This window comes from Trichosurus vulpecula, chromosome 6 (genome assembly GCF_011100635.1).
Source record: "Trichosurus vulpecula isolate mTriVul1 chromosome 6, mTriVul1.pri, whole genome shotgun sequence".
Taxonomy (NCBI): Eukaryota; Metazoa; Chordata; class Mammalia; order Diprotodontia; family Phalangeridae; genus Trichosurus; species Trichosurus vulpecula.
This window is the reverse complement of record NC_050578.1, coordinates 268,110,552-268,138,352: the sequence shown is the minus strand read 5'-3', so window position 1 is coordinate 268,138,352 and position 27,801 is coordinate 268,110,552. Positions and strand designations below refer to the sequence as shown.

The 27,801-nt window shown below is 46.5% G+C and overlaps 2 protein-coding genes across 2 annotated transcripts; one reads left to right on the top strand and one right to left on the bottom strand.

Annotated features, from left to right (window-relative positions):
- The first annotated feature begins 3,096 nt into the window (after positions 1–3,096).
- SMTNL1 (smoothelin like 1) lies at positions 3,097–9,711 on the top strand. The gene is made up of 7 exons (XM_036765259.1): positions 3,097–3,972; positions 4,283–4,415; positions 4,520–4,550; positions 5,553–5,708; positions 6,689–6,803; positions 7,045–7,196; positions 9,495–9,711. The coding sequence occupies exons 1-7, from the start codon at positions 3,097–3,099 to the stop codon at positions 9,637–9,639; spliced, it is 1,608 nt and encodes a 535-aa protein (XP_036621154.1). The 3' UTR covers positions 9,640–9,711.
- Positions 9,712–16,642: 6,931 nt separating this feature from the next.
- UBE2L6 (ubiquitin conjugating enzyme E2 L6) lies at positions 16,643–27,406 on the bottom strand. Its single transcript, XM_036765352.1, has 4 exons — positions 27,111–27,406; positions 19,936–20,031; positions 18,992–19,175; positions 16,643–17,768 (listed from the first exon to the last, which is right to left on the bottom strand). The coding sequence occupies exons 1-4, from the start codon at positions 27,135–27,137 to the stop codon at positions 17,611–17,613; spliced, it is 465 nt and encodes a 154-aa protein (XP_036621247.1). The 5' UTR covers positions 27,138–27,406; the 3' UTR covers positions 16,643–17,610.
- Between the last annotated feature and the right edge of the window lie 395 nt (positions 27,407–27,801).

The window sequence follows — 27,801 nt, the reverse complement described above, 5'->3', positions numbered from 1 at the left end:
AGAGAGATAGAATGCAATCTGGCCCACAGAGCCACCTTCAAGAGGATCGGAAACACCTTTGGCTACTAAGGAACAAAAAGTAATGGGCCTTATCCTTATATGGGAGGGAGGTAAGCTAGAAAAGGGCTAGATTCAATAGAGAAGACCTGGATTCAAATCCCGATACTCCCACTAATTGATCTTGGCAAATTACTTCATCTTCCTGAGCCTGTTTTCTCGTCTGTAAAATTAGAGGGTTCAACTAGCTGGCCTCTGAGGTCCTTCCAGCCCTGAATCTTTGTTCCTATGACTCTTCATGCAACAAGGACCGGAGTGCTCAGAGTATTCCTTATTCTGCTGTCTGCCTCTCTCCTGTTTCCCACCCCATACCCATACATACATCCAGGTGCCCAGTATTCTGTCAGCTCAGAAGATAGCTTTGCAAAGGTCAGGGAGTATTTTTAAACAGTGACGGATTGCCTGCCCCTCCTCCTGCCTGAGTCACCACTAGGGACCCTATTTGAGAGTTGTTTTCTTTGTAACTTGACCCCCAAGGGGGCAAGGGAATGGAGAAACTGTTCCCGGCATCCATCCAGGTATAGATATCTCAGTAAGTATATGTCTAGGGCACCATGAGTAAATAGGACCCAGCTTAATCGTATGCATTTCTTACCTTGTCATGTTCTGTCCTAACCCCACAGCTAGGAGGCCCGGAGAACTTGAGGGAAGAAAACTTGTGTCTTTCACACAGGAATACGATTCCCCCAACCCACTGTGTCCGGCAAGTCTAATTAGGGATTCTCATTAGCACTGGCCAGAACACTGGAAGTTTGACAGAGCTAGAATAATAGGTATGTATGTGTATGTGTGTATGTGTGTGTGTACACATGTATATACATATACACACATACACATATATATGTATATATATGTTTTTGTATGTATGTGTGTATCTCGAGTTCAAATCTGAACTTTAACACTAGCTACGTGACCTGGGCAAGTCACTTAACCCATTTGCCTCAGTTTCCTCAACTGTAAAATGAGAGTAATGGTGGCACCTACCTCCCAGGGTCATTGTGAGGATTAAATGAGATAATTATTGTACGGGGCTTAGCACAGTGCCTGGCACACAGTAAGTGCCACATAAATGTTAGTTATTATTGTCATTATGCAGTTAACTCTTCCACATCTAGGGGGTTAGGGCTTGGCATCCCATCAATCTGGAAAATCTTTGTAAATGTTTTGGCCCTCCCTTCACACCAGAGAAGAGGTCTGAATCGTTACGGTATTAAAAGACAAAATGCGTTGATGTTGTACATACTATACATATGTTTCATGCATCTCTGCATTTCTAAACTCTTTCAGAGATACCATAAAACTTCCCCAAAATTCCCATTTAATTTCTTTTGCCAACTCTTGATATATTGAAAGCTCTTTGGGGAAAGTCAAGATGTGGAGGGCATAACTATGTCACTTTAAGGTTTACCCAACACTTTACATATAGTGTGCCACTTGATTCTCATGGGGAAGGGAAGAGAATAAGCAATTATATAGAGTTTACAACATGGATAGAACACAGGACCTGCAGTCAGGAAGACCTATGTTCAAATCCCACCTGAGACATTTACTAGCTTTGTGAACCTAGGCAAGTCACTTAACCCTATTTGCCTCATTTTCCTCCTCTGTAAAATGAGCTGGAGAAGGAAATGGCAAAACCACTCCAGTATCTTTGCCAAGAAAACCCCAAACAGGGTCATGAAGTGTTGGACATGACTGAAATGACAGAACAACAAAAATTATTATGTAAATTATGTAAAAATTATTATTTAAAGCTCTTGGCAACCTTAAAATTCTAGGAGGTCATTTACTGGAGATCCTCTTCATTAATATTATTAATTATATTCCACAAAGAAACTAAACCTTTTAACTAAACTCTAATATAGATGCATGGTGCAGTGAGCCATAGGTTTACACTGAAAGAACACATCACGTGCTTCAATTAAAAGCCCCAGACACTTTTTCCAAGTCATACCTGGCCTAGATGACCTGTACAAACACCTAGGCTGGCACTAACCTGCCTTTCCAGCTTGAGTTCATGTTATCCTTCCTCTCGATACACTAAGCTGCATCCAGTGTTTCCTCATCGACAAAATTTAGAGGCTTGGATTAGATGATCTCTGAGGTCCTTTCCAGCTCCAAATCCTTTGATCCCCTGAGTATCCGCTATCTCCCGACTACACCCTATGCCTTCCTGCCTCTTTTGGGGCCTTTGCTCAAACTGTTCCCTATGCCTGGAATGTCTTCATAGAATCACAGATCTTGAGCTGAAAGGGACCTCAGAGGTCAGCCTGCTAGTCTAATCCCTTCCTTTTATAGAAAAGGAAACAGCCGCATGGGGTTGAGTGACTTGCTCCAGACAGCAAGCAGACAGCCAAGATTCAAACTCAGGACTTGGGACTCTAAATCCAGCCTTCTCGCTACCCCACTTCCCTCTCCCTTTCTTTTTGGTGAAAGCTTTCTCTTCCTTTAAAGCTCAACTCAGATGCAGTCCCTGACCCCATGGCTACCAAGGACCTTCTCTCCTCTCCACAGCTCCCCACACCAACTCTTTTGTGCTCCAGTCATATGTTATTGTTAATTATAGTTATTTCTGTATATATCACATCCCCCAAGGAAGTTGTAAGTGCTGAAAAAGCAAGGACTGTTTCCACATCCCTCTGAGGCAACTAGATGGTTCAGGTGCTGGAGTTCTAGACTTGGAATGACAAAACTCTGAGTTCAAATCCAGCCTCGGACACATAGTAACTGTGTGACCCTGGCCGAGTCTAACCTCCCCCAGCCTCCATTTCCTTATCTGTAAAAAGGGATAAGTAGTAGCACCTCCTCATCGGTTGTTGTAAAGATCAAATGAGATAATAAATAAACACCTGTGAAGCCCTTGGGAAACCTTAAAGGGCTACGTAAACACTATCTATTATTATTTAAACTCTGTATCTTTCCCAACATCTTGCACTGGGCTTTACACACAGTAGTTGCTTAATAAATATTTGTTCTGCTTGCTCTGTGGCAGGGCTCGGCAAGTAGCCAAAACCTGATGCATGTTGTTTCCTTGTAGAGATGGAACAGGAAAATGGAAAGCCCCTTCAGGATGAGACCACTCCCTGTCCCCCAACCCAGACAGCAGATACTTCTGGGACCATGGGGAATGGATGCTCCAATGGGGAAGAGTTAGTCAAAGACATGGCCCAGAAGATGTCTGACAAGGACTCTGCAGAAGAGGGAGGGGCTGAGCCCAAGAAGGAAGAAAACAGAGTAGGGGAGGCCCAATCTAAAGCCAACACAGAGAATGATGAGGAAGCCAAATCTGACCCCAGGAAAGAGGTTGATGAAAAAGAGGAGAGCAAACCTGTACCCCAGAGAGAGGCAGATGGGGAAAAAGAGACCGAGTCTGAACCGGCCAAATCTGAACCCAAAGAAGAGGCCGATGGGAAAAAGGTGGCCAAGTCTGAACCCAAAGAAGAGGCTGATGGGAAAGAGGAGGCCAAGTGTGAATCCAAAAAAGAGGCTGATGGGAAAGAGGAGGCCAAGTCTGAACCCAAAGAAGAGGCTGATGGGGAAAAGGAGGCCAAGTCTGAACCCAAAGAAGAGGCTGATGGGGAAAAGGAGGCCAAGTCTGAACCCAAAGAAGAGGCTGATGGGGAAAAGGAGGCCAAGTCTGAACCCAAAGAAGAGGCTGATGGGGAAAAGGAGGCCAAGTCTGAACCCAAAGAAGAGGCTGATGGGGAAAAGGAGGCCAAGTCTGAACCCAAAGAAGAGGCTGATGGGAAAAAGGAGGCCAAGTCTGAACCCAAAGAAGAAGCTGATGGGAAAGAAGAGGCCAAATCTGAACCCCGAAAAGGGGATAATAGAGAAGAAGCCAAATGTGACTCAACAGAAAAGGCAACAAAAGAGTCAGAGAAGGGGAATAAGGAGAGTTCCTGCTCAGAATTGGAGGTAGAGACCATTTCTGACACTCAGGTCACCCAGGTAGGAAAGCCCAGTTTTTCCCTGTTGAGGGTCTCTAAGTGTCTCCTCCCTCCACACACACACACGCACGCACGCACACATACACATGCACACACAGAGCAGCAGCTGCAAAGAGAGAAGTGTGATCTGATCCTGGGGGCTACAGGACAATGGTGGTGTGAGAACACAACTTCTACCCCACCCCACCCCCAAACAACTTGCTGTGGTGGGTTTCTGGGAATTGGCTACACCTATGTATGCACATGCCCAGGACTCACAGGAGCCTGTGTCCTCTCAGGAGGTAGGTGGTACAGATGGAGAGCCAGGTAATGGAGCTGAGAAGGAGCAAGGAGAAGGCTTAGAAGCAATTCCTAGCTCACCAGAGGAGTGGCCAGAGAGCCCCACAGGAGAGGGACAGCCCCTCAGCCCAGGTAAATGCAGCTGTAGAGTGGAGGAGGGCAGAGTTGGGATGCAGGGTGGGGTGAAGAAAGTACATTTCCAACAGCTGCAGATGCCTTCTTTCATTTCTCTTCAGATGCCACTGGTCCAGAGAGCCCAACAGCCAGGTGAGATTGGGTCTTGGGGCTCCAATCCCCAAGCCCCAGCCCATTCTCTTACCTTCACCCTTTCTACATGAGCATTCCATCTCCTACCAAGTCCATCGGGCCTCTTCAGTCATGCATCCTCCAGGACAAGGCTGTGTCTCTGCATTCCTCCACTGCCAATCACACAATGTTCCTGAAACCCCGGTGACACATAACCCCTCTGCCCTTGTTTAGAGTACAATTTAGACTACACTCCACTTAGATATGGAGGTATCTTTTAAATGAGGGCTCAGAAATCCCAATCAAATCCAACAACCATTCATTCGGTAGCCATTATTTGTCCAGTATTTTTTCTGGGCCCTGAGGATACAAAGACAAACCCAAGCTAGTCCCTGCCTTCCATGGGCTTACGTTCTATTGGGGGATGGGGTGGGGAGCAGGATAAAACAGTGCAAACAGACAAGCATATGTGATAGTTTAAGGAGAAGGGATCAAGAAAGCCAAAGGTGTTAAGTAGTAGGAGATGGCATCTGAGATTTGAGCTGAGTCTTGAAGGGAAGTAGGGATTCTAAGAGACAAAGATTAGAAGAGAGAGCATTCCCACTGCAGAAGAAAATCAATCAACATTTATTAGGCACCTAGTATGTGGTAGGCACTGTGTTAAGTGCTGGTTATACAAAAAGAGGCAAAGATAGTCCCTCTCCTTGAAGCTGGATACCCAACGTTGTGTCTAGGGAACAGCAGGAACATTTGACTGGAGTGTCAAGAGTGTTCACATAGAATCTAAGCTCCCTGAGGCCAGGTACTGTTTCACATCTGTCTGTATCCCCAGGACCAAGAACCATGCCTGGCACAAAGAAGGCATTTAATAAATATTTGTTGATTGATTGATTTTTAAGCCACCTCTCCCTCCAAGCCCACCCACCCAGAGCCTCTGTTCTAACCTCAGAGACCTGTTGCATATCCCCAGCTTGCAGGGTCTGGTCCCTCTGGACCTCTCTCTTGACTTCCTTCTGTCTGTAGTGACTCCTCCCCCAGTGATGTGCCCCAGAGTCCCACAGGCCCTGCTCCCTCAGAGGAGAAGAAGGAGAAGCCGTCAGAACGCAGAGTTTCTGCTCCAACCCGACCTCGGGGGCCCAGGGCTCAGAACCGAAAAGCCATCATGGACAAGTTTGGGGGGTAAGAAGCAGGCTTCCAGGAGGCATTGAGGCTGGGTGAGGCCAAGGTAAAGAGTAAGCCTTCTGGAATATCTCCTTTCAGGGGCTTCCAGCTGGGCCCAGATTGGACTGAAGAAAGGGGAAAGGGGGCCCAGGCTGAAAGCAGACTGACGGTTAGAAGTTGCCTGATACAAATAATCGGGAAAGATGGGTTTTAGTCCCAGCTCCACCACTGTGAGACCTGGGCAAGCTATTCCCCTTCCCTATGCCTCTATAAAACAAAGTTGGGGGGGGGAAGTGATAAGTGAATCAGAAACCACGCACTGGAATCCCAGCCCCACATCTGCTCAAGCAGTGAAAAGAATGTTGAGGTTGGAGTCAGGGCCTGAGTTCAAATCTTACCCCAGCTATTTGGTATCTGTGTGACCATGGGAAAGTCCCTTAACCTCTCAGCCTCAGTTTCTTCAGGCGTAAAATGAGCGATAATAGGGTTATCGCGAAGCTCAAATGGGATAACACGTGTCAAGTCCTTTCACAAACCTCAAAGTACTTACATACATGTTATTCCTATTACTACTCCCTGTGTAATCTTGGGGAAATCCTATCACTTCCCTGAGCCTCATTTTGTCTCTCTGTAAAATGGGAGAATGGATGGCCTCCCTAGTTACTATTGTTCAGTTGTGTTCTACTCCTCATGACCCCATTTTGGGGTTTTCTTGGCAAAAATACATTTTACAAATGGGGAAACCAAGGCAAAGAGGGTTAAGTGACTTGCCTAGAGTCACTCAGCTAGTTAGTATCTGAGGCCAGATTTGAATTCAAGGAGATGAGTCTTCCTGACTCCAGGCCTGGTGCTCTATCCACTGCAGTGACACTTAGCTGCCTCCCTAGGCCCAGTTCTCAATGTGCCTAGGACTAGACGATCTCTAAGGCCCCCACAGTTTGACTATTCTCTGATCTTTGATCCCTTCTTTGCATTCAACCCTCTTCTCTTCCAAACAGGGCTGCAACGGGGCCTGCCCCCCTTTTCCGGAATGCAAAGGCAGCAGGGGCAGCTGTGGGCAGTGTCAGGAACATGCTACTTGAGTGGTGCCGAGCCATGACCCGAAACTATGAGGTGGGAGTCGAAAAAGGCACAGGGGAGAGATTGGGACCTGTGGCTCTTGGGGGGAGGACCGGGGGTCCCTTCTCCAGGATGGTCCTGCACATGCCCTTGAGAGTCAAAGGTGGGAAGAAAGACCTAGCGGACAGGAGGGCAGTGGAGCCCAGAGATGGTCTTTGTCCAGCCCTTCCCCTCCAAACGGGGTGAAGGGCCTAGAGTGAGAGACTCACCGTCAGCCAACTTTTCAATTTCTTAGCACGTGGATATTGAGAACTTTTCCTCCAGCTGGAGTAGCGGAATGGCCTTCTGCGCCCTCATTCACAAATTCTTCCCCGATGCCTTTGACTATACTGCGCTTGATCCCAAGCAGCGCCGGGAGAACTTCACCCTGGCTTTCTCTACTGCTGAGTAAGTCAGAGACTCTAAAGGGTCACTCAAGGTGGGGGGAATGCTAAGGTAACGAGGGATGGGCATCTCTGGGCCTCAGTTTCCTCATCTAAGGAATGCATGATTCAGTGGACAGAGTGTCGGACTTGGACCCAGAAAGAACTGGATTCAAATCTCACCTGTGAGAGTTACTAGCTGGGTGACCTTGGGTAAGTGAGTTAACCTTGCTCAGGCTTAGTTTCCTTTTTTGTCAAATGGGTACAGTATCTGTGATGCCCCCAAAGCAGGTTTACTGTGAGGCTCAAATGAAGTGTGTGTCCTATGAATATCAGTTATCACCGGGACCTGTACTGTGGTGTGTCAGGACTTAGCCAGCTCTAACATTGTGTTCTAAGATGCCTTCTGGCTCGAACATCCTGTGTTCCGTGTCCTATGTTCCAGGGTTCTCTCCAGCTCTAACATTCATGTGCACAGATACTTTCCAGTTCTAACAGTATATGTTTTCCAAAGCCTTTTTCCACAAAGGATCAGTCCTGACCCAAGTATGTGAAAATGTCCCAAGCTTGGTCTGATGAGTGGGAAAATCAAAAAAAGCCTTAGAAGAATGACAAAAGTTCAGGCATTGCCTCCCCATCATCAGTCCTCCCCTCTCCAACACATGGGCAAGACTGAGATGTTATCCGGTGCCCTCCACAGCGTGATAGATTCTTTGGGAAATCTCTGCTTCCAAGAAATAAGGAACTGCCTGAATTCAAATCCTTCCTCAGATACTTAGTAAATGTGAGATCCTGGATAAGTCACTTTACTTTTCAGTCTCAGCTTCATCATCTGTTTAAGAGCAGTTATAATAGGATTGTTGTAAGGATCAAAAGAGAGAATGCATTTAAAGCACTTTGCGAACTAGAGCCTGTACAGAATGTCCCACTGTATACATACTAGCTAGCATTATTACCATCAGCTTGTTCCTAGGCATCACCGGGCAAGATGTCAGAGCTGTGTCTTCACCTCTGCCCTGGGGCATGTGGGCACCCCGACTCAGAACCCCTGGGTCCCATTCCTAGGTACACCCTTACACCTTAGATGTGAGTTCCCTTAGAGGAGAAAACGGTAGTATCATATATGTGTGTGTACATATATATGATTAAATATACATATAAACGCTTCATTTTACAAAACCTCTTCTATATACTGCCTTATTTAATCTGCTCAACACCCACTTAAGATTAATAGTGCAAGCTTTTTATCATCCATATGGGAAAGTTGAGGGAAAAAGAGGTAAAATACTTGTGGAAAGTCATACAGTTCCGAAGTATCAGAGCTGGGACTTGAACAGTGATCTTCCAGCTCCAAATTGGCTGCCCCACTCTGCTGCTTCACTACCAAATAGGGTCACAAGAGCAAAGGGGTTTGCGTGAAAGTCAAGGAGAGACCTTGCTGAGAGTAACAGATATAAAAGAGATACCAGGACATCAAAGTAGGGGCTTACCTAGATTTGGAGGCTATCTCCCTCCCGCAAGTCAAATTCTTTTCAGAATGTATTGTTTTAATTCAGTTGCCTCTGGGAAATCTCAGAATATAACTCAAATATAACTTGTATATACCTCTCTATGGATGTAGGTAAAAGCTTCTGCACAAGTATCAAGGCAACAATGTATATATGTAGTACAGGACAGTCTTTATTCTACCCTACAGAAGACATGTGAAGTCTCACAGCCCCCCACTAATAAGCAATACAATTCTCCTCCCTCTCCCATGAGTACTACATAACCCCTTAGACCTGAGCACTATTTTGATGATTGGATTTTGCTCAGAAGAGAAACACAATTAAAATTGCTAGATGAACAACTCTCCCACCTCTGACATCTGGTGAATCCCATGTACAGCCCAGAGATTCAACAAAGTGTACGAGCCTTATATTACAATCCTGAGGAGATGAACTCTCCTAAAGACAGGAAACATACTTGGAGCTTGTCTGTGTGTGTGTGTGTGTCTGTGTGTGTGTGTGCGCACGCACGCGCATCTGTCTGTCTGTCTGTCTGTCTCTGTCTCTCTCTCTCTGTGTCTCTCTCTTCTTCACTCAAACTCTGTAGGTAATCTGAATAGTGCATAGTGCTTATCATAGGACTTAGCCCTAAAAAGGACACTGGAGGTCATCCAGTGTAGCCTCCTCATTTTACAGTGGAGATGACTACGCCCTGAGCAGTGAGCCCCAAGGTCACATAGCAGGGAGGGAGGAGCACTTGCATTTGAGCCTGGGTCCTCTGCTGCCCAGTGCTATTGTCCGCTGTCCCACTGATTCTCACCCCTTCCCGTCCTCAGGAATCTGGCTGACTGTGCCCAGCTGCTAGAAGTGGACGACATGGTCCGGATGAAAGTCCCTGACTCCAAGTGTGTCTACACCTACATCCAGGAGTTGTACCGAAGCCTTGTGCAAAAGGGACTGGTGAAAACCAAGAAGAAATAAGGAGCACGGGCGCCCCCAGCAGGAGCAGCCCAGAAGGACATCTGGTTGATGCTGAGGAGGCTTCCCCTCGCTCTTTGGCATCCCCAAGCTATTTAGGAGATGACTAAAGGCATGGGGAGGAGAGAGGCAGATGGGGCAGCAGAGTCACAGCCTGGGCCTCTTAGGGTCCATGTCCCCCCACCCCACCCCAAGATAAGGAACAGCCTCCCCAGAGCAGCCCAAACAAACTTTCCTAAGAACACCTTCCTGTCTGCTTCTTCACTTCTGAAATCGCCTCTCTAGCCTAGTCCATCCTACACAAATCTGGGGAGGTCCGTGGGGCAGATATTATTGTCCGCAATTTACAGATGAGGAACCAGACATCACTAGGGGGAAGATGACTTGACCAAGATCACACAACTGATTTGGGGGCAGGGCTGGAATGGGAACCCAGATCTTCTGCTCTTTCACAGAGCCCTAGTCCATAAAAGTTAGAACCTGTAGTGACCATACCTGATAGGAACATAGAAAGAGAATTTATTTAATATTATGTAGTGTCTGCTTTCCAGATGAGGAATCCCAGAGAGGCCAAGTAATGCCCAGGAATAGTAAGTAGCAAGGTTGAAATTTGAACCCATTCCCTGTGATTCTACATTCAGTGCTTTGGCCACAAGACACCAGTATGTCCATTACAAACCAGGCTGGGGCTGAACTTCTGGGCACTGGGAACAAACCACACATACTCACAAGAAGATCAGGGGTTGGAAGTGGGATGGGGGTGCAGCTAGGTAAAGCAGTGGGCAGAGGACCTGAGTTCAAATCCAGCCTCAGACAATTACTAGCTGGGTGACCCTGGGCAAGTCACCTAACCCTGATTCCTTCCCACACCCCCAGCCCCCCCAAAAAGAAGTGGGATGGAAAATAACTGCTTTTCTATCATGCTGAAACTTAGGCTACACCTCTGGCCACTGACAAATGTCCTCTGGGGCAGTTTGGCCATTCATCTATCATCTATTCATTCACTATTCATCTGAAAAAGATAGAGGGTTCTCATCGAATGCAAATTCAATATGAAACCATGGGGTTTTTGGCAGCCAAGAAAACTAATGTGATGTTGGACTGATGGGAACACATGGCCCTGAATGTGGGAGACAGCATTCTCTCTGTACTCCAGCCTAGTCGGGCTACAGCTGAACTATTGTGCTTAGTTCTAGCCACCATATTGTGGAAAGGACATTGACAAGCTGGCTTGGATCCAGAGGAGGGCATCAAATGGGGAGAAGACCATTTTATGAAAGGATCTGCTCCATTTTACAGGAGAGGAACCTGAGGCAGAGAGCAGTTAAACAATTTGCTCAGGTGAATATGGCTAGTAAGTGTCTGAGGCCCGATTAGATTCAAATCTTCCTGGTTCCAGATCCAGTGACCCTAGAGGTGATCTATTGCAACTCTTTCATTTTCTAGATGAAGACTAGGAGGCCCAGAGATGTTAAGGGACTTGGCCAATGTCACACAAATGATAAGTAGCTAGGGCAGGATTCAAGCCCAAGTCTCCAGGTATTATTCCATTGTTCTTCACTCTGACATGACCCCACTGGGTTGTCACCCAAGAAGTGCCTCCCTTACCCCCGGAGAGGGCTGAGACATTCAGTTCTGCGTATCTTGGCACTTCCCTAGACTAGTCTCAAAGTTTGCTTTCCCTTGTCAGGGTCCTATACTTCGCTTGTGACCACTACTTCCTCTTTAGCTGGCTTGTTAAGAAGATAGGGCCCTTCTTCCGTTCTCTCGGAGACCTAGCTGATTTTGTTGAAGAGCGTTTTATTCCTGGGGGATTTGCTGATCAAACGAAGCCCCTTGCTGAATGTCTAATAAGTGTGGAGTACAATGAGGTACAATGCTGAGAGCTGTGGAGGTCAGAGGAAATCTTAAGACACAGTCCTTGATGTCCCTTTCACTAGCCTTTGGTGGTAGGGAGATCATTTTTATTATTATTCAGTCATTTTTCAGTCATGTCCAACTCTTCATGACCACATTTGGAGTTTTCTTAGCAAAGAAACTAGAGTGGTGTGCCATTTCCTTCTCCAGGTCATTTGACAGATGAGGAAACTGAGGCAAAGAGAGTAAAGTGACTTGCCCAGGGTTTCTTAACTACTGAGTGTCTGAGGCTGGATTTGAACTCGGGAAGATGAGTCTCAGGTAGATCGTAGCCTCAAAGTCGAACTCTCTCATTTTACAGATGAGAAAGCTAAACCCCACAGACGTGAAATGACTGACTAAGGTGCCGGAGCTGATAAGTGGCAGGGCTAGGATTCTATCCTCTGTCCTCTGACTTCAAATTCAGCCTCTTTCCAGGGCTCCACCACGCAGCCTCTAGAGGGCCCAAGGGCAGAGGCATGCCAAAGGGAGATGTCACCAGTTAGCCTCCTCTGTAACCATAAGGGGACAGGATGGGGCTGAGAAAACAGATCCCCAGGCCTTCCTTGGAGGGGATTAGGAGTGACTGTGAGCAGCCTCCACCCAAGGAGAGATTCCGAGGGGGCGGGGAGGGAGTGCAGCAGTGATTCTCCATCATACTGGGGTGGGGTGTGCTGGGAGCCCCAGGGGATCTCTCCAGAGCAAAGAGAGCAGCCTGGGAGCAGCTAGGGGAAAACTCCAAGGTCTGAGTGCCAATAGCAAGTGTAGTTCCCCCACCCCCAACCCCATTTGTGAAAGGGAGGCCTGAGTGGGGGTGGGGGGAAGGCTTTTCCAGGAAAAGATCAGGACTGGGAGGGGGAATTCACTAAGGACCTGAGAAGGCAGAGGGCAAGAACAGCTGTTGTCCCTATCTTTGTCAGGGGGCCTGGAAAAGGGGCATCGCAGCCAGAGGGAACGTAGGATTGAGAAGCAGAAGGGACCTTTGTGATCGTCTAGTCCAACACCCTTCTGTTCCAGAGAAGTCCCAAGGAGAAGCAGCAACTAGCCCAAGGTCTCAGGGCTAGAAACCAGCTTCTTAACTCCAAAAATGGCACAAATTCTACCATATCCTACTACTAGCAGAGTCCTCCAAACTTAGTGCACCCAACAGCCTGCTTTCGGTGCTGCTGTGCCCAGTGGGATTTGATCTCCCCTCAACCTGCCAATCAGAGTGCTCAAAATCCCAATACCAGCTCACACTTCAATATAGCACCCAAAGGATTACAAAAAAACTTTCCTCCAAACAACCTCATGCAGGAGAATCCTAAATTAGGAGCTGGAAGGAACCTTCAGAGTCATCTAAACTGGCCATTTAACAGGTCAGGAAACTGAGGTCTAGACAGGCTGGATTACTTGCCCCAAGTGATACAGGCAGTGAAAAGGAAGAGCCTACATCAGGAGCCAGGTCCTCTGATTCTAAATCCAACCCTCCTGTCATGGCACCAGTTGCCTCCAGTGAGTAATTAGCAGAGGATAGCTTCACTCCCTCCCCCTCTGAGCTATGGGCCCGGCGTGCTTCTGCTGTACCACCCTGCAGTACCATTAAGTATCCCCATTTTAGAGATCAGGGAACTGAGGCACAGAAGATAGTGTAGTGAGATCATGATGGACTGAGTCAGGGGGACCTGAATGCAAATCCTACCTCAGCCACTTACTGATGACCTCTTAACTCGTCCCTCTTAACCTCTCTGCTCTCCTCCCCTCTTCTTTGGTCCACACCTCCAGGTGATGAGGACCCGGGTGAGGACACAGAAGGTCAGATCCCAGGACTCAAAGGGACCAAGAGCACCCCCTGCCAGCTCTTCTCTCTCTAAGGATCTGCAAGGAAGAAAATCTTCACTTTAGACACACTACTGATTCCCCACTTCCAGTTCTAGAAGGTTCTGCTTCCCATCTCACTTAAATCTCTCCAGTTGTAGTGTGACCATTTGCTCCAACTAATATGTGTATCAAACCTAAAAACACTACCTACCTATCAGCAAGTGTCTCTACTGGAGATAAGCAGGCGCTCATCAGCTTAGTCCCCATCTTCTGTGTGGTCACCCTTTCTCTCTGGGGCGTGGTCTCCTTGGCACAGTTGGTTAGCATCGGGCGCCAATGAACCCCCTACTTCTAATCTGATCCCTCAGTCAGCTTCTTAGATCAGTGTACGGAGATGCAGCAAAACCATAGAAAGGGATGGCAGGATGTGCATAGGATCAGGACCCAGAGGACCCAGACTCAAATCCCACCTCCAATACCTGTATCTCCTACTATTACTTTGAGGAAGTCACTTCACCCCAATCTCAGGGCCTTCATCTGTATAATGAGGGGTTGGATCAGATTCTCTGAGGTCCCTTCAGGATCAACAGTGAAAGGAGAATGGGCTCTTGAGTCAGAGAGCCTGGGTTGAAATCCCACTTCTCCCCACTGACCACCTGCAGGACTTTAGGCAAATCAATTCATCTCTCCGGCTTGCAAAATGAGCCCCAGAAAGGGGCTCCTGGGCATGTCTGCTTTTTGGCAGACAAGCAGCTTTTGTCATTATGCAGACTCTCTGTGACCCCGTTTGGGGTTTTCTTGACAAAGATACTGGAGGGGTTTGCCATTTCTTCTCTAGCTCATTTGGCACATGAGGAAACTGAAGGAAACAGGTTAAGTGACTTTCCCAGGATCACACAGCTAGGAAGTGTCTGAGGTCAGATTTGAATTTAGGAAGTTCCTGGCTCCAGGCCCGGCACTCTATGAACTACACCACCAAGCTGCCTGCAGCACCTATCACCTAGTAGCACAGCCTAGTTAAAATGAAGGTGTTAGATCAGATGGCTTCTAAGGCCCTGGGCAGTTCTGAATACATGATTCTCTGACTCTCGGTTCAGAGGCAGGAGATCTGGTTCTCCTTGTCAGTTCGATTCTGCCACTTAATACAACCCCAAAATATGTTAAGTACCTATCGTGTGCCAAGTATCATGCTAAGTGCTAAGGGACATAGGAAGCTGAGGGACACAGCCACAGCCCTCCCTTTCCAGACAATAACCCAGATTATAGAGATTAGTGTATTAGAGAGATGCAGAGCAGCGCCATGTGAGGTCCAAGGGAGGCAAGGTCTTCCAGACAGAAGGCTTCCCGGAGCCAGTACAATTGGAGCAGGGCTTTTAAAGGCAGATGGGAACACAAGAGAAACAGGGAGGAGATTTCAGGCACAGGCAGGGCCATCACAGTGGGACTGTACAGCACGATTCCAGGAGCCAGACTTGTCTAGCTTGGTGCATTGAGTCTGTAAAAGGAAGTAACATGAGAAGAAAAGAAGGCAGGAGAGGCAGCTGCTTACAGAGGGTAATTCACAAATACCATTCAGAGGAGCTTGGATTTCACCGGGAGGCCAATAGCAAGCTACTGAAGATTGCTGAGCGAAGGAGTGGCGTGACCAGATCTCGTCAGTTCAGCCAGTAAGCATTTACACTTAACCATGGGCCAGGCACTGTGCTTAGTCTTGAGGATACAAAAAGAGACAAAAGAATGTGCCTACCTTCAACGTGTTCACAATCTAATGAGGAAGACAAGAAGCAAGCTAACACATACGAAACAACTCTGTTCAAAAGAAACAGGAAATAATTAACAGAGGGGTTTGGAAAGACTTCCTGTGGAAGGTGAGATTTTAGTTGGGACTTGAAGGAAGCTGGGAAAGCCAAGCGGCAGAGAGGAAGGGATGGCTGCATTTCAAGCATGGAGGACAGCCCCCACCCCATCCCCCTCAAAAAGAATGCCCCGAGCAAAGAGCTGGAACAGCCAGGAAGGCAGTGTCACTGGATCAAAGAGTGTCAGAGAGTAAGAGGTGGAGAGCTGGGGAGGCGGGGCGGCACGGAACAAGGGGGCTCCAAGGTATGAAAGGCTTAGAATGCCAAGCAGAAGAGCTTGTATTTGGTCCTGGAGATGATGGGCAGCCACTGGAGGTTATTGTCTAGGAGGGTGTCGTGGGTGAGCCTGCATATTTCTACACAGAAAATGGATTATTCTGATGGTAGGGTTAAGACTGGATCCATGGGTGGACACCATGGAGGCAGAATGACCCATAAGAAGGCAACACTAATATCCAGGGAGATGGTTATGGAGACTGTTCCAAGCCGGGGGAACAGGAAATAGAGGACAAGTAAAGGTCTAAGAAACCAGAGAGGTGAGATTGCTAGGATCTGGGACTGCTGCCTACAAAACCAGAGAGAAAAGGAAGAAAGGAAGAACGATAAGCTGCAGCTTCCTCCCTAGCTGACCCTGTCGTTCAACCACTTAAGAGTCTTAGTTGCTTCTTCTGTGAAACAGGGAGAATAATCTTTTATTTATTTCAAGACAAGAAGCTGGACCATTTGACTTCTTGCAACCTCTCCCAGCTCTACGATCTGGCTTCCAGAAGAAATGCACTGCCAAAGTCACTATCGCTGTCGTCAGGGGATGCCTCACCACCCCCCCGCCCCATTAAGAGGGGCCATGTGGTATGGTGAAAAGGGCTCTGAGTTTGGAGTAAGGAGATATAAGGTCTATCCCAGCATGGGACCCTAGCTAGCTGACTGGGCTAGAAAAGTCCCTTTGCCCCTCTCAGCCTCAGTTTCTCTGTTTGTAAAATGAGGAGAGGAGAATACTGATTTGAATTGGGTCTTGAATGATGATGTTCACAAGGAATTGTACGGATAATACCTCATATACCATAGAGCATATCATACCATGTAAATAAAGTCTCTAAGTGGGAATTCTCTTCAAACTTAGGCTAGAAGGAGAATGAGAGAAAGCAAAACTGGTTCAGCCTCAGCCCTGCTAGAAAAATAGCTCAGAGAATGTAAGTAAGGGATGGTCCACTTCATATTTTTGAAGATAAATATTTCACACTCCAGCCTTCTCTTCCCTAGATGGTTATCCCAACTTCCTCAGTCATACATCTACCTTTGGGGTCCCTGCCTGCTCAGAATGCTTCCTTCTACAGACCCTATACCTAGAAGGAACCTAGAGCCACAGAAGTTTAAGGCAGACTGACTTTGCAGGGTAAAGGCCAGGCCTCCATTCCTCCCCTCAGGAAGGTTATAACACAGAAAGAAGTCACTTATTCCAAAAAAATGTTTTTTAGTCACTTACAAGATACAAGACCCAGAGTTGCTGATACAAAGATACATATGACATGGGGCAGGGATGGGACTAATGCTTCATGAACCTTTGGCCTCCTCCCTTCCCCATGAGGGTTCATGATCAGTCTCTTAAACATCTTCTTATAGGCTGTGATTCTCCCCCGATCTTTCCAGAAATCTGTTCCTCCCACTTCCTTCCTAACTGTGTGACAGCAGGAAGCTCCCTTTACATTGTCTAGGCCTTCATCTGTAAAATGACAGCATCGAAGAAGATGGCCTCTAAGGTCAATTTTATCCCTAAATCTTTGATCCTAGGAGTACCTGGTCCCCTTGAAGTCTGCTACTGGGGGAGGGAGAAGGGGCAAGTTCAGGAAGCATCATGATACAAGGGAGAGACAGACAGACAGACAGAGATCTGGGCAAAATGCTGTCAGGTATGGGAGAAAGGAGTCAGGGCAGGTTTCTTGGAGGAGAAGACATCTGTGCTGGGCCTTGAAGGAAGGGAAGAACTTTAAAAGGAGAAAAGGTGAGGGATGGGAAGAATCCCTTCTATGGATGAGGGATGAGAGAGGGCATGATGGCAAGAGATCAGCAGTGGTATTGGAAAACTCAACTTCTGGAGCTAGAAGATTGATTAGTCTAATAGAAAAAAAAGAGAGAGAAAATGAAGCAACCAAAATGCGCCTTCTCCAACAGCAGAATTGCTGAATTCAGCTGAGTGTTTTAAGCTTTCCCCACATACATACACATACATCTCTGTCCCCATAACACCCAGGCCTGCCCTTTAAGATCTTCTTTCTGGCCCCCGTAGGCCATTTTCCTAAGCAGGCCCAGATCCTGAAACTAGAATCAAGGGAGCTTTCCCTATCCAGGAGGGCATGTCCATTCATCAGACAAGTGGTTCTCTGTGGAAAAGTCAAGTAGAAGAAAGGGGAGGACACAACCAGGATCACTGGCTAGTAGGCCGATCTTCTCCAAACTGAAGAGTGAATTCCTTGGCATTCTTCATGAATTGCTCTGGGTTCTGAACATACATGTCAGCAAGCTCTACCTGAAGTGGTAGACCTTGGTTAGGTGTGTTCACCAGTGAGATGAGAGCCTCCAGCACTGGGGAGAGAAATGAAGGAATGAATGAAAAAATGTTTGTTGAGTGTTTACCACCTGTCAGGCACTGTGCTAAGTCTTGGGGATACAAATACAAAAGCTCCACAGTTCCTCCCCTCAATGAGTTTTCATTCTAACGCAAGAGATAATACATATGGGGAAGTGAGGGGAAGTGTTTTGCTCTGAGAAAGAGCCAGGAGTCAGAGCTGAGAAAAGAGACATTGGCAGAGGGAGAGATACTCACTGGCCACCCAGGCCTTGGGGCAACCAGCCCACCATATTGCACTCTCAAAATCCAGAGCATTTGTTCCAGCTGTAGCATTAGTGGTACCTCCCAAGAAGTCCAATCCTAGATGGCACCTCCAAATGCACTGAATCCCAGCACCAACTAGCTCCCTTGATCATGATGCCCAAAGTCCTAATTACTTCTTTTGCCACTCTTGCCCACAACACTTCTCACTAAAAATTAGCTCTCAGCATTTACAAAGAACTAGAAACAAAATGGCCACCCACCAACTGGAGGTGATGGTCGAATAAACTCTGGTATATGTGATGGGATATTATTGTGCCATTAAAAAAAATTAGTGTGAGGGACTTGGGAAAACATGGGAAAACCTTGTCAGTTAATTCCAAGTGAAGGAAGCAGAACCATGAGAACAATTCACACAGCAATTGCGACAGTGATACGGAAAACAACACAAAAGGAAGCTGAATTAAGATTATATATGACATCTCATTTGGTTCCAAAGGCTTGGTAATGAAACACACTTCCCTCCATTTGGTCAAGAGGTGGGGGACTACTGTTGCAGGATCTTGCATACTCTGTCAATCACAGCCACTGTGTTGGCCTGTTTTGGCTTTCTCATAGTATAGGGTACTGTGGGATGTGGGACAGCATTGGGAAACAGTAGTAGTATCAAAAACGAAAAGCATCAATGAAACATTTATTTAAATAAAAAGCAAAACTAGCCCAGAATCAACCAGGAATCCTTGTGGACTGGTCAGTTCAGGCCAGTTCGGGACCTGTACCTCACGATCCCTTTTTGACCTAAATTCGGCTTCCTCTAGGACATACCTAGTTTGATACTTGCCCTCTCAAGTTCCCCCGGTGCTAACACAATCTAGAACGACCCTCCTCTCTGTGGTCCATGAGCGCCTCCTGCCCTGTGAGTCACTCCCCAAAGAAAGCCCAGTCTGTGGCGCTTGGCGCAGGCCCTGGAGCCCACCTTGACAGATTTTGGTACGGGCCGTCCAGTTCTCACTGAGGATGGGCAAGCACAGCTCTCCATTCTCAGCCACATTGGGGTGATAAATCTTGGTTATGAAATTCAGCTGGGGAGGGCTGAAGGGGTAGTTACGTGGAAAGGTGATTCTAAACTTGAAAGCCCTAAGGTTGTAGGGCTCTTGGTCCTGGGAGAAAAGAGAAGAGACATGTGATAGCTCTCCTGCGTAGTTAATGCCATGCAACTGAGTCCATTTAGGATTAGAGATTTAGAGCTTAGAAATCATCTAATCTAACTTCCTCCTTTTATAGATCTAACTTCCTCCTTTTATAGATGCGGAAACTAAGGCCAAGGGACACAGTGACTGGTCCAAAGGCAAATGGGTGCTAAGTGGCAGAGCCAGGATTGAAACCCAGGTTCTCAAATTCAGAGATCTTTCCACTATACCAAATGGGAGAGACACGGAGGAAATGGAACCCAAACCCACAGCACCACCTACCCTCTTCTTTTTTTTTTACATTTTTTTTTGCAGGGGGGAATGCAGGTCAATTGGGGTTAAGTGAATTGCCCAAGGGCACACAGATAGTAAATGTGTCAAGTGTCTGAGGTCGAATTTGAACTCAGGTCCTCCTGACTCCAGGACCAATGCTCTACTTACTGTGCCACCTAGCTGCCTAGCCCACCCTCTTCTAGTCCAGAATATCCAATCTCAGGTCTGTTTGAATTCAGGAAGGGATTATTGGGTAATACACTATAGGTTTTTGCGGAACTAAAAACAGTAGCTGATGTGGGTATCACACACTTGAAGTTTTACCAAATGCTTTCCTCACTATTGGCAGGCGAGTTGTACGAGCATGAACATCTCTCCCTTACAGATAAGGAAACTGAAGCAGAGGGAGGTAGAGCAACTTGGTCAGGATCACCCACTTGCCACCTGAGGGACTCACCGGGAGGAGCAACGCATTCCATATGAGCACATTGGAATTTTCACTGCACAGGTCCCGAAGGTAACTCGGAAGGTTTTCCTGCAGCGCCTCCAACTCCTGCCAGACAAACAGAGAGAGGGGCACTGTCCTCACCAATCCCTCCCCTGTCCCTTCAAACCCCTCCATCTTCATTCCCGAGCAGGGACAGGAGAGGCTCAGACTCAGCCTTCTTGGAGAGAAGGAAAGGGACCAAAGTACAGGGAGAAGACCAAGATCTCTAAGTTCCCATCCAGCTAGACAGCTTATAGTCATGTGGCCCAGCTCAACATTCCCATACTTGTTAAAGGCAGGATGGGGTAATGGATAGAGTTAGACCAGTAGTCTGGAAAACCCAGGTTCAAATTCAGCCTCATCAAATCCTAGCTGTTTGACCACAGACAAGTCACTACGCTTCTTAAAGCCTCGGTTTCCTCATCTGTCCAATGAAGGATAATGATACTTGTAGTATCTATCAAACAGGGTTATGGTGAAATTCACATGAAATCCTGCATATAAAAGACTGCGCATTTTGAAGGGTGATATGTGTCTGTTATTATTAATTACTAAAACTCACAGAATCTCAGTCTATCTCGTTTAAACCATACCCTAGCAAGGATCTCCTATAAAAGTAATAATTAGCATTCATATAGTGCTTTAAGAGTTGCAGCCTACGTGAACCCATTAGATTTTTCACAACAGCTCTGGGGAGGAGGTGCTGCTACGGCTATCTCCATTTTACAGACTTGCCTAGGATCTCACAGCTAACTTCTGAAGCAGAATTTGAACTCAGGCCTTCCTGATTTCAAACCCTACATTCTATCTACAGGTAAAAGGTTGACTAGAGCAACTAGACTAGACAAGTCTGCTCCTGCTCCTACTGCTGCTCCTGCTGCTTCCACTGCTGCTGCTTCTACTGAGTTTTCAAAGAGATGTCACAGGTAAATGGAATTTAAAGAGTCAGTCACCAGCCTCACTCTCCATTGCTGAGTCATCTAACCTTTAATTGAAGACTCATTCAAGAGGAACCCATCATCTCCCAAGGCAACCCATTCCATTTTGGGATAGCTCTATGTTAAGAAGTCTCCCCCCCTTATATCAAGTCTTATTTTACCATTGTTCGTGTCGCAAACAGAACAAAGCTAATATCCCACATGACAAATCTTCATAGACTTGACAACAGCAATCACATCTCATTCTCCATCCTCCCCCCACCCTCACCTCCCACCCCAGTTCCTTCAACCAATCTACCTACAGTGTGGCATGAATTCTATGCCTTTCACCACAATGGTCAATGATTTCTGGACCCTTGACATCTTACCAATGTTATACTGCTCAGATCTGAACTCCAGGTGTGGTCTGACCAGGGCAAAGCAAGTGAGAATTATCACCTCCTTAGTTCTGAGCACTAGGCCTGACTTAAGTGCCGGTGTTGAGTCATTGCAGTTGTGGCCAACTCTCCATGACCCCATATGGGGTTTTCTTGGCAGTGGAGTGGTTTGCCAATTCCTTCTCCAGATCATTTGACAGATGAGGAAACTGAGGCAAATAGGGTTAAGTGACTTGCCCATGGTCATATAGTTAGTGTCTAAGGCCCGATTTGAACTCAGGCCCTCCTGACTCCAGAGTCAGTGCTCTATCTATCGAGTCACCGAGTTGCCCCATCTTAAAGCAGCCCCAGATAAAATTGGCTTTCTTGGTTGTCATATCACCATGTATGTATATATACTATTGAGCTTGTAGTTTAAAAAAAAAGATGCTAAGGATCTAGCCATGCCTCCCCTCACCCACACCCATCTTATATTTGTAAAATTGATGTTTCAAATCCGAGCACAAGATTTCAATTTATCCATATTTTTCATCATATTTTAATTAGTCCAACATTCTAGCTTATTGAGAGCTTTTGGGATCCTGACTTTGTTGTTCATGGCCATTTACCTCCACTCTCCCCACCCACCCTGCCCCCAGCCTCAGCTTTAGCTTTTCTTCAGATTTGATTACCACAGTTATTCATGCTTTTATCCAAGCCACTGATAAAAGTGCTCAACAGTATAGATCGCTCTGTCACAGCACTAGAGATCTCACTTCAAGTTGACTGGTAAAGATGACTCCTCGTTCCAGCTGTTCATTGAATTCAAATTCCACCTAGATTCACTATAGACTTGACCACATCTCTCCATCTGGTCCACGAGGATCTCCTGGGATGCTTTATTAAGTGCTTAGCTAAAATCTAGTGCACGTGTCAAGGTACATATGTCTAGATTATATAGAATCATAGATTTGGTGCTAGGTGGGACTTCAGAGGCCACCCAGGCCAACCTAACCTCAGGAAACTGAGCACAAAAAGATGAAAGGATTTGCCCATGGTCACACTGCTAGAGGCAGGAAGTTATGAACCTAGGTCTTTCTGACTTTAAGGCAAGAACTTTCCTCTTCTCTGTCACAAAATCTAATAACTACATCTGAGGCAAGGTCCCTCATCTACCAGTCCGGTAACCCAGTCAAAAAGGAAAGCGAGGCCAGTATGGCATGGCTTCTTCTTGATACAATCACTGCCTCCTTTCCTCGATATTCACTAAACATTCCTTCCATAGCATGTTCTAGATTTTTACCGGGAACTGAAGCTTTATCCCATAGATTCCTTTTTCTTGCCATTTCTTAACAATGGGACATTTGCCTGCGTCCATTCCTCTGAGACCTTGATCATTCTCCACAACCTTTTGAAAACCACAGACGATGGCTCATCAATTATGTCTGCCATCTTTTTCATACCCTGTGATGTGCCTTGGGCCTGGAGACTCAAACTCATTCAGGGAGCTAATGCTTTCTTATCATCTCCCTACTGATTGGTTATTTCCACTCACTCCCTTCTAGTCATTTTTATCCTGTCTTTTCTAATTCAAAGATCATTCTTCTTGACAAAGGAAAAAACCAGTCCCAAGCCGCTCTGTCTTTTCTCCCTCATTGGCAGCCAGCATTGTTCCATCAACCTCAGCAGGAGTCCTCTTCCTTCTTTGAATTCCTCAGTCCAGTTAACCTCTGGGTTATTTTTCCATATCCTCACACTATCAACTCATTCTGACTTTTAATGTTTCTGACATTTTTCTCACAATTCAGTTTAAGGCTTCACCATCTGTCCTTGCTTCCATCTTTAATAGATGTCTCTTTAAAACTTCTGGGAGAGATCATAGCATCCTTAGACTTAAAGCTAGAAAGAACCCTAGAGGTCATCATATCCAACCCCCTCATTTTCTAATTGATCAAATTGATCCCCAGAGAGGCTAAGGGACTTGACCAGGGACACCTAGCCAGTATGGTCAGAGTTGAGACTTGAACTCTGGTCTTCCTGACTCCAAAGCCGGCTGTTCATATCCACTATGAGACACTTATTCACGAGTTTTAAAATCTAAGCAAGTTGATGAGCTGACCTTTGTAACCATGACAGTATTCTTGGATCGTTTCTTGTTTTCTCTATCGTAAGAATTGTTTCTGTCTGTGAAATCTTCCCAATTTCTGTATTGAGAGATTCCTGTCCTTTCTGAGCTCAAGTGCCCTGTAGAATTTTAGACCAAGGGATGTGGCTTTCCCTGCCCTCCCCCCAACTCTTCCTTCCTCAGCATCATATGAAATATTCTCTCTAAAAATCTAGGGTGATTCTCAGACAGTGGCCAGCTTTTTTCTTCTCTATTTTCTTCTCTATTGTGAATTCAATTCAAGCAAGCATACAATCAATCAGCAAGGAGTTAATAAGCATCTATTATGTGTCAGGTACAAAAGATATCATGGCCTAGTACATAGAGACCTGAGCTCAAATTCTATCATTGATAAATACTAGCTATTTGAGCCTCTGAATTCCTGAAATGTTCACCCTCTTCATCTTGGCCTCTTAGCTTCCCTCCTTTCCTGGTTCAAATCCCACCTTCTTCAGGAAGGCTTTTTTGATCTTTTCATTTCTTCCTCCACCCCTCCCCTTAATGCCTTCTGTCTAATATTTATGTTATATAATATTATGTATATAGTAAGTATAAAGTTTATAGATGTGTGCATATGTGTGTGTTTGTGCATGTGCGTGTGGAGAGAGAGAGAGGGAGGGGGGAGAGATAGAGAGAGAGAGAAAGAGAGAAAGAAAGAGAGGGGGGAGAGAGGGGGGCAGAGAGGAGGGGAGAGAGAGACAGAGGGAGGGAGAGAAAGAAAGAGAGAGAGAGAGAGAGAGAGAGAGAGAAAGAGAGAGAGAGAGAGAGAGAGAGAGGAGAGAGAGAGAGGGGAGGGAGGAGGAGAGAAAGAGAGAGAGAGAGAGAGAGGAGAGAGAGAGGGGAGGGAGGAGGAGAGAAAGAGAGAGGGAGGGAGGGAGAGACAGAGCAGGGAGAGAGAGAGAGAAAGAAAGGGGGAGAGAGAGGGGAAAGAGAGAGATTCTTTGTTTTAAAATATATTTGTTTTTGTATATTGTCTCCTCTATCAGAATGTGAGCTCCGTTTTGAGGGCAAGGACTGTTTTTTCCCTTTCTGTGCATCCCCTGCACTAGCATAGTGCTTGACAGATAGTAAATAAACCCTTAATAAATGTTTTTATACATATGTGTATGCATATATAATAGGCACTGTGATATAAAGGAAAAGCTCAACATACTTCCTGCCTTTAAGAAGCTAACATTCTATTGGGAGACAACTTGCACATATATACAGTGAGTATATAGAGAACACATACAAGATAATTGAGGGAGAGAAGGCTTTAACAGTTGAGAGATCAGGACAGGCTTCATGTAAAAAGTGGTACCCAAACTGTTTTGAATGAGCAAGCATTTATTAAGTGCCCACCATGTGCCAAGTGAAGGCAGCTAGGTGGTGCTGCAGAGGATAGAATTCGGGGCCTGGAGGCAGAAAGACTCATCTTCCTGAGTTCAAATCCAGCCTCAGACACTTATTAGCTGTGTGACCCTGGGCACGTCACTTAACCCTGTTTACCTCAGTTGTCTCATCTTGCAATTCTAAATCAATGAAATCCATAGTCCTAGCTCTTCCATTGCCTCACTGTGTGACATCAAGTAAGTCTTGCATTTTCTCAAGTGAAAAAAAAGAGAACTTGGCTAGACCATCTGCAAATACCTTCTAGTTCAGACAGTCTGTGTCTCTACTTCAGCTTAAAGCATGAACACTGAGGACCCTCCTGACAGTCTCTGAGAGGAGGAAAATTTGTCCCTATTTTGCCACAAGTTTGAGAGTTCCTTTGCAGGAAACAAATTCAAGACCAAAATCAAAACCTTGCACTCCTGTTCTTTCCTGAGGCCCTTCATTGTCAGGAAAATCAGCTGATTTAGAAAAGTAGAAAGTGAAACCAGAGAACCCAGATCATTTTGGCCCTGGATCCTGGGCACCTCATTCTGACACCCTTAACCCACCTTCTACGATGGAGGAATGAGGAGGAGGAGGAGGAGAAATGTTTATATAGGCTCTAGCTATTAATAATAACTATATCAAAAATTAAAACTAATCATTTTAAAAATATTTATTCAATTAAAATAACAGTAATCCTATAATATGTTAACATCACGTTTTATGGAAAATAACTAATTTTTCCAAACAAAAAAATTTTAACGAGGAATAGCATTGTTTTATATATTTTTGCAAATTTCTTTAATGACTGGCTTAATTGAAGGCAGCTGTATTCTCACATCTGCTTCTGCATTCAATCTGTTGTGATGCCGTGTTTCAGTTTAAATATATGAGAAAACCCATTTTGAGACGCATGGACAAGTTACATAGCTGAAAAGGGAGTATTTAGATAGTCAAAGAACATCTTAGCATTATTATGAAAAAAGTTCTGACCTTTCAGTGCCCCTGAAAGGGTCTTGGGGACCCTCAGGAATCCTTTGACCACACTCTGAGAACTCAGGGCCTGAAAGGTTAAGAAACTTGCACCGGGTTATACAGTGTGAGGCTGAAGCTGGACAGGAACCCAGGTGTTCCTGACAGAGAGGTCAGCTCTCCAGCGCCCTGCTTAACAGCAACGACATATTCTGCAGCCCTTTAAGGTTTGCAAAGAGCTGTATCTATATCTATCTTTTGTAGTAACCATCAAAGCTGAGATGGGAATGCCATCATCTCACAGCTAAACGCAGTGCGGTTCCGAAGACACCAAGCTGCCTGCCCGTATTCCAGCAGGTCTGGTCCTAAGAGGGACAGTGCCACACCAGACTAGGGCTCTAGGCCTCTGCCAAGGGTGACTCTCCTCCAAAGTCTGACCCACTCCCAGCCAGCTCACTCCAACTCACAGAGCCATAGGACTAGGCTTTAGAAGCATCCTTAGAGAGCATCTAGACCAGCTCTCTCCATCTATGCGGTAAACTGACGCTGGGAGAGGGGAAGGATGTCCTTTGCCCCAACCTCACAGGTAGCAAGTTCGAATCCCGTGTTCTTCACCTCTCCCCCATCTGTGAGAAAGTGAACCTGGTAACTTTGCACAGCCCTCCCTCACTTAAATCCAATTCACTTGAATGTGATGTCTCAGCCCTCTTCGAGAACGAAGGACAAACAACGTCGACTTTCTATATAATTAGAACGTGAGATCCTTGAAGACAACAACCTTTTTTGCCTTTCTTGGTCTCCCTGGCACTTAGTGAGACGTCTGGCACATAGGAAACCCTTAATAAACGCTCGTTGACTATTTCCATTCGGGGAATGTGGTGATTCCTAGCCAGGAAACGAAACTGAAAGAGACTCAAAGGGCACGTCAGCGGTACCATTGGAAACCCTCTACCTCTGCCCCTCAAATCCAGCTCCCGTCGCCTCTCCCCTGGGGCCCTCACATGCCAATTCTCTGATGAAGGGATGGACTCAGGAGAGAAGGGACAAAGGTTCCTTGCGTTGGAAATCTAGGGCCAGTCCAGGGAATATTGCGTCTGTCCGGTCCGCGGGCAGATGAGGGAGCCCAAAAGGAGGATATTAGGGGGAAACAGTGGTTGGATGGGGGTTCAGGGGGAGTCCTGGGGTAGGGTAAGGTGGGGACCAGGAGCCTGAGAGGATGGGGTGTAAGAGAGTAGGCGGTGGATGCCCTGGGCCAGAGAGAGAGGGCTCTGTGAGCGGGAGAGAACGAAGCAACCCCTGGAGCCTCAGAGTGGGGCACGTTCCCCCCCTCCCCAGCTCACCCCAGCTAAAAGCGTTTACCTTCGCCGCGCGCTTGCTTGCCGTCATCTCTGGGGATGAGGCGTGGGGGGACGCGAGGGGGACTCTTGCAGACAGATAGGCAAGGAGGATGGGCGGGGGCTGGAAGTTGGGGGCGGAGTCGCCTTGCAAGCGGACTTGCGGACTTGCCCTGGAGCAGACGTCGAGATCTGTGTTCCAATTCTAGCTTCGGTGTATTCTCTGGGTGATCTTGGTCTAGGCCCTTCCTCACGTCTGGGCATCTGTTTCCATACGTGTAAAATGAAGGAATTGATTGGGATTATCTTTGAGGTCTCTCCTCCCTTTGAGGTTTTTCTGGATACCCCGCCCCGCCCCTTCTGCCCTCCGCACCGCCTCCCCGAATTCAGGCGGAAGGTTCACTCTCCAGACCCAGCAGGGCTGAGAAGATTCGGACCATCTTAGGGGAGCTTCTAGCACGCAGATCTGGAGACAGCGGTCCAGCAGAGTTTAACAAGGGCCTCGCTTACCTTGGCAGACAAATATGAGAAGTGCTGAAAAATAATCAGGTATATTCAAAAGGTGGGGGTCTTCGGGCATGGAATATAGCAATACTGTCAGATTACAGATAAATTCATTGATTTTTGCCAAACGTTTCTTTTTGTTTTTCAATCTTTGTTACAGAGTGGGGAGCAGCTAGATGGCGCAGTCGATAGAACACAGACCCAGAAGTCGG